The following is a 7049-nucleotide window of genomic DNA, read 5'->3' as shown; positions in this document are numbered from 1 at the left end:
ATGCGAGCTAACAAGCGGCTGGTGTTTAAAATGTAATTAATGCTGCTTATTTCAGTTAGTATATATTTTACACGTTTCACAATTATTCAATTTTCACTTTTTTTTAATCAAATAAAGATCCTAATTGTAGGGAGCAATCTATACGAAATAAAATTACACCAATGACAACTGACGATGATAATTTAGAAACTATGGTATTATTTTCTTCTTTGATTTATCTTTCTAAAATAAGAATTACTCTTTTTTCGAAATAAATCTTTGTCTATTCGAATTAAATATTAAAACCTTATTACTTTTGCACAAATTAAAAATTTATTAAAACGTTGCATTGTTATAAATAGTACAAGTTAAACACCACCAATCTAATTCGATAACGTATTACTACAACGTTAATACATTAATTTGCCATAATATATATTGATATCCTTTTCAAATTTAAACAAACGATGGCGAAATTTCTATAATAGAAGTTTGTCGAGAAAGAAAATTTCTTCTTCCCTATAAATTCCAAAAATGGATAATGCGCCTACCACGCCCTTGCGACTTTGACCTAGCTTCTATTTATAATGAAAATTCTACCGATTCCGCTTTCACGTTCTGCAACTTTTACTTGTATCTTTATGTGATATAAAAGTCAAAATTTGTATGTATATTAGGTAAAGGCTCCTATACCGTTCAACGTATCCGCACCAAAATTGGCACGAGTATTCTCTAGAAAAAATATTGCGGTGTCTCTACCCCCAATCACCTGTAAGGCCCAAGCAATTTTTGTGTTCTAGTTTCGTTACCGCGATTACTCGGCTCAATAAACGTACGTTTAAGTCACTCGCGAGACTCGTTTTTATCACCCTCTCCCGACCCCCGCAAAAACAAGAGCAACACCGGACATCACTCCTTTAAACATTTCCCTATCGATCTACGATTTTAATAAATTCCCTTACTTTTCGTTGGAGAGGAACGTAATTAAAAAGAGAATAATTTACGGAAGAGCGCGAAAAAGTCGTAAATTAATCGAAGCGGTAACAATTACAAGTGTTAAAATCCAGCGTGTCGATTGGTCGATTGGAGACACTGGGGTACGCCCACTGCTTCCTATATATCACACGAACGTTTCCCTTCTCGTGTTCCCTCACGAGACTACACGAGAATGTCGGACGAGAAAGAAGATAGTGTCGATCGAAATTGGACTTTTAACGTTAAATTAGTTTACGAATCATTCCAGGAATGCGCCGAGAATTCCGATGCTTTAAAAATGGAGTGTTACCTGACTGCTTATCGGGAGTTGTACAGGTAATTATGTTTGCATTATACATGAATACCGATTTATGGGCGCGATTATGGAATTTAATCGCTCTACTTCCATTGTACTGATTGATAATACTAGCGCTAATTTTTAACTGTACAAAACAAAGCAAGAAAATTAAATACAATACACACGTGCGTAAATGTTTTAATTATTCGATGCGCTTTAAAAACCAAAGGAATAAAACAAAAGGAAAAATGAAATCGAAACCATTCCTGTTGTTTATTAAACAGAAAAGCAGTTTCCTTATAAAATTAAATCGCACTTAAGTTAGTATTGTTGCGTCATCGTAGACACAGCGATTAGAAATCGAACAGATGTTTATAATCGTGATTAAACACTATGATATGAGCTACGTATTGTTGCCTTTTAACTCGAAATAAATCTAATATTTTTTTTACAATAAAATTGGAAAGAAAATCTGAAAATTTGTATTTACTAGTGGGAAAAAAACTAAAAATGTTTAAAATTAAATAAATGTAATTAATATCTGCTTAGATTTTTAAAAACAAATTCAACATGAAAACGAAGTTTGAAATAAAATAGTTTATTTTATAAGAAGACAAATTTTAAGGAATGAATTTATTAATAATAATATAATTACAAAACTTTCAAGAGCATTAAAAGTATTTGTTTTCCTCTAAACCAGGGGGTGGGGAACTTTTTTAGCCATTAACCCAAAATATATTTGTGTAAGTGGATATTACCCCCCTTGTTTTGAAAAGAAGAAAATCTATACAAATTTAAATTAAACACTATTTGTCGAATCGTTTTACGCCACAAATGAAAAAAGTTTCGTGAAAATAATAAATAATAGACAAACCGAATAGAATTATCATTTTGGAACACGATAATTTCGTCGAAAACTCTACCCCGGTTCCTCCGCCGCCGCTCTAAACTCTATCGTTTACTTATTATTATTATTTTTTCATATGTAATGGTTGCATTTTCTGTTAGAATATGCCAGGAAATGTTTTTGTTCTTAATATAGTTTATGAATGATTTATTTATTTGATTATTTAAAATCAAAATTGCACAAAAACAAAAATATTTAACAATGTGCAGATAATTAACTTGAAAAATATATTTCCTCAAATTTTCTACAATATTTCCAAGTTTTATTTACATTACAAAATTATTGTTAAATTTGTAAACATTATTCTTACTAGAGAGTTTCTTTTTAATGTGATTGATTTATACATTATAATTAATAATAAAATATTTTATTATAATTGATTTTAAATGGAAAATAAATTTTAAATTTCTTAACGAAATTCCATTTTTAAACGTTTTCTTAAATATTAAACTTGCCAAAATTAAGGTTATGTACAGTCAAAGATTAAAGATTAGATAAATAATTTTAGTTCCTATTTCGCCTTCCTGTTCTATATATATATATACTTCCTGTTCTATATATATATATATATATATGTACACACGTACACCAATATTTGAGAAATATTTAAGAGTTTGTATAAGAAATATATATATTTTATTTGTCTTTAATACAGAAATATGTAGCAATCTACGAAAAGGTATCTCGAGTCGGAAAAGTAAATTTTGCCGTCGAGGACGAAAATACGGTCGAAATTGTCGATTTTTACTAGAAGCGGTTGGTGTCGAAACCTAACATTTGACAACATTTTAAATTATAAATGCCTTCTTATAGACTCTTCTTAGACTGTAGAATAAGATGCACTTAAAAAATGAAAACTGACTTAAGGTAGTTTTTTTTATAGATCATATATATATAATCTGTTTTTAAAAGAAAAATTCTGTTATATTAACAGAAGATTAATACATTCTAACTCATTGTTAAGAGAAGTATTCCTTATATCGTAGTGCGTACAAGAATAAGGTTTTTAAAAAATTTAATTTTGATGATAAATTTGATAGAATTCTGTCGAATCTATATGAATTAAGACAGTTTACGTGAACTGTCCATAAATTCATTATTTAAATAGAAATATATATTTCTACTTTTATAATGTGTTTAAGTAAAATGAGAATAAAATAGATATTTTTATTTTACATTTGATAACATTTCAACAGAATAACAAATACAATCTTTAATAATAAACTTATTTAAGATTTGATGCACAACTAAAGAGAATTATGTTTTTGAAAATAATCGTAAGTAAACGGATCCTACGCAATGTATTTATTTACCCGACGAGGGCTCGTAGAGCCAAAAAATGTTTGTAAAGAAAATTTAAATACCCCGGTGGTAAGGGGTTTTTATATTTAGTTAATGTATTTATTGTTGCACGAGTTGTGAATTTAAAGAAAGAAATTCGTGCATAAACAAATATATCCGTTAAGCAGTTCAAACATTTAAACGTTCGTTAGATTCGGCCACTAACGAGTCGTTATTGAATAAAAATGTGGTCAGACTTGTTCTTTCTTCTTGAAATTTTATCAATTGTGTGTTTTTGTGTGTGTAGAAGCATATATGAAGAATATATGCTAAACACACAAACACAAATAGAATATAGGAAAAATGTTTCTTCCCAAGAAGAGAATTCCTTCAAAAAAGTTAAACATAAAACCTTCTTCGATCGTATGCATATTTATTTCTGAACAGAGCTCCAGATATATGCACTATTGTAACAACTTTTCATATATATAAAGAAAGGCTTTGACGTTGGCAGAAACAGTGATAAATCTCATATAGGACTTAAGCATATACTACAATCTTTAATCTTTAGAAACATTTTATGCTAATGTATCTACAAAGAAATTGTTCATAATACTTTAAATGTCTTTCATTCACAAGTGATAATATATGTATTACAATTTGCCAATTTGAAAGAAAGGTGGTTCTCGTAAAAAAAATTAATTTGACAAATGAGAAAGCTGAGTGCAAACAAGTGAAAGCTGAAAAGTTTTACTAAATAAATCACCAAAACTTATGCAATATCTTTATTTATGGTATAAAATATAGTAATTTTTAAATTTATATTGAATATATATATATATATATTCATATATATTCAATATAAATTTAAAAATTACTATTTTATAATATATATAAACTTATTGCATTATAAAAATATTTATTATAATTAAAATAATTATTAATTTATTCATGTTTTTGCAGATTCTTTCTTGCTCTTGGATCCGTATTTGGATTTGTGGCATCCGATATTGTTAGCAAGATAACAATCTTAGAAAATTTGTTAAAATCCGAAGTCGGTAATAACTACGTCACCATTCAGTCGATGATAACTTACGAAAAAGAACTGGACTTGTTAAATAAAGATAATATAGTCTCCGGATCACGCACGTTATTGAGGCTTCACAGAGCATTGAAATTTATTAGTGCTTTAATGAAAAAACTTTCGTGCGCACAACCCCACGACAAAATGGCGCCAATTGCTCAAGAATGCTACAAACAAACATTGTCTAAATTTCATCCTTGGTTGATAAGAAATGCTGCTCATTTAGCTATGTATTCGCTTTCTACGTGTCAAAATCTTATCGACAAGGCCTGCGGTAACGAAGCAGAAAACGTTGCAGAAGAAATGGGAAAACTCGCAGATGCAGCAGATTTATGCTACGATATAACTCAAAGTTATTACGAAAAACACAATTTACTAGATCTTCCATAATTCAAATGCATTCCAACTTTGCATTGCTTATAATTTATTATAACAATTTTGTTATAAAAATCATTTGAATTGCTATAATAATAATAATAAATTTAAATAATATATTATCATCATTTTTGCATTTAAAAATATTTGAATTTATATTTTTAAAGCAAAGGTTATATCATTTTTAATACTGTCAACTGAAAACAGTTTTTTAATTTCTTAATTGAGTATTAAAATTTAATTAAAATCTTTTAGAAGAATTTATTATTTATATAAAATAAAAGTTTATTTATTATTATTATTTTGAATAAATATTTTTCAAAGAAAAATTTTAAATAGATGAAGACTTTTGATTTAATATTTTGTTATAATATAAACTTTTATTGTATCAGAATATCAAACCGATAATAATTTTATTGTTTTTATTGTGTATAAAAGAATTGTTATTCTGATTTTAAATAGGAAATACAGTAAAAAATTGATAAATAATTCTTTACTGTAGAATGAACTTGAATTTTCAAAAATTTCTAAACAAAAACAGTGATTTACTGTTGTTATTATTATTATTAATTATATTTTGTAATCAGTAAGCTATATGTATTTTAATACAATACTTTTAAGGATTATAAATAAGTTTAATGAATAAAAATAATAGCTATGTTAAATATACTTTAAAATTAAAATTCTTTGTCCGCAAAAGTAAAGAAACACTGGCCACTGGGATTAGTAATGATTTGATTGTACAGTACATATGTATGTACAGTACATACATACGTATATATATATATATATATATATATATATATATGTCATGCATAAGCATATCTATAAATTAGCATTTATATTTGTTTATTTTTAAACATACAAGAGAAAAAGTTAAAATTATTCAGGTTGTTAAAATTCTAATATTTCTTAAATACAAAAATAAGTTTGCTATTTTTATGTTTTTAAATAAAATGTTATTAAATCCGAATAATTTTAATTTAGGTATTATTAAATGCCGTAACGTACGTAAACAGAAAACGGAATATAATTGGCATATGACGTACCAAAGCAGATGCCAAATCTTTTGCAATAAGATAAGAATTACTGAATTTCAGGTTCTTATTTCATTTATTTCTGTTGAATCAACTGAAATTTGCATTAAGAAATTTTTACTTTATCAAGAACCCGATACTCAAAAATTCTTAATTTAGAATTTGTCATAATTCAATTGGAATGTAATAACACTCCAATCATTATTTTACAGCCAAAAGTAAATATATTACATGAAACAATGATAAATTTTAATTATTGTTAATAATTTGTCATTCGAAAGTGGATTTTAAAATGAACTCATCAAAAAAAGTGAAATGTTATTTATTTAAAGCTCAATTTTGTTTTTTTTATCTTAAAAAATTCATTTTACATTACAAAATATCATTTTTGTACTTTTACAGTATAAATATGTATTTTATTGATATAAAACAATTATATATTAGTTCTTCTAGAATTCAATATTAAAAAAAAAGACTGAATTTTGTGATGTAATCCAGAATTGACATGACTTACGAATACTTAAACTGAATAAAAGTTAAAAAATCCGAATTTCCCAAGTTTGTTTGGTCTGATCTACAATCCAAATAAATCTATATTAATTTCTGTACATCATCTGCAACAAATATAATTTCCAGAAATTATATTTGTTGCAGAATATATTGGTCAATAATTTAAACCATTATACTGTAAGTAAATAATTAACCAATGATTTAAACAGCTTTTAATATGAAAACATAATTGATGTCACTTATCGGCCACGTATCGAGGCCGAAAGGGTAAAAAGGCAATCCGAAGACGACGACCGATATTGTTTCGAATAGTTCCGATAATTTAATAAATTTTAAAAGGATTTAATATAATTAAAACTATCACAAATTATGGCATAATTGTTATAATGTATATTGAGAGAGATATAATAAACTTTGAATTTGAAATGACCTTTCATTTAGTTTTTATGTTTTAAAATCTATGATAAATTAACACACACCGAAAGATTAAAATGCTTATAATTACTACTACACAGTTTAGATTAGAATGCTGTAGAATCCACTTATCGTAATCATGGAGACTCTCCTATACCAATAATATTAAACAAGTTACAGAAGATTAGA

At 26.7% G+C, this 7049-nt stretch overlaps 1 protein-coding gene across 2 annotated transcripts; it reads left to right on the top strand.

The window, feature by feature from the left end:
* Positions 1–1093: 1093 nt before the first annotated feature.
* LOC136990018 (ceramide-1-phosphate transfer protein) lies at positions 1094–6135 on the top strand. 2 transcript variants are annotated; one of them, XM_067288339.1, is made up of 3 exons: positions 1201–1290; positions 2815–3026; positions 4404–6135. In XM_067288339.1, exons 2-3 carry the CDS (start codon positions 3010–3012, stop codon positions 4912–4914), a joined length of 528 nt encoding a protein of 175 aa, XP_067144440.1. In that variant the 5' UTR covers positions 1201–1290; positions 2815–3009; the 3' UTR covers positions 4915–6135. The 2 variants fall into 2 exon arrangements, with proteins under 2 accessions (XP_067144439.1, XP_067144440.1); XM_067288338.1 differs by lacking the exon at positions 2815–3026 and having other exon boundaries at positions 1094–1290; positions 4404–5188.
* Positions 6136–7049: the final 914 nt, after the last annotated feature.

Source organism: Centruroides vittatus, unplaced genomic scaffold (assembly GCF_030686945.1).
Source record: "Centruroides vittatus isolate TY-2023 unplaced genomic scaffold, ASM3068694v2 scaffold_861, whole genome shotgun sequence".
Lineage (NCBI taxonomy): Eukaryota > Metazoa > Arthropoda > Arachnida > Scorpiones > Buthidae > Centruroides > Centruroides vittatus.
This window is presented reverse-complemented; position numbering and strand designations above follow the sequence as displayed.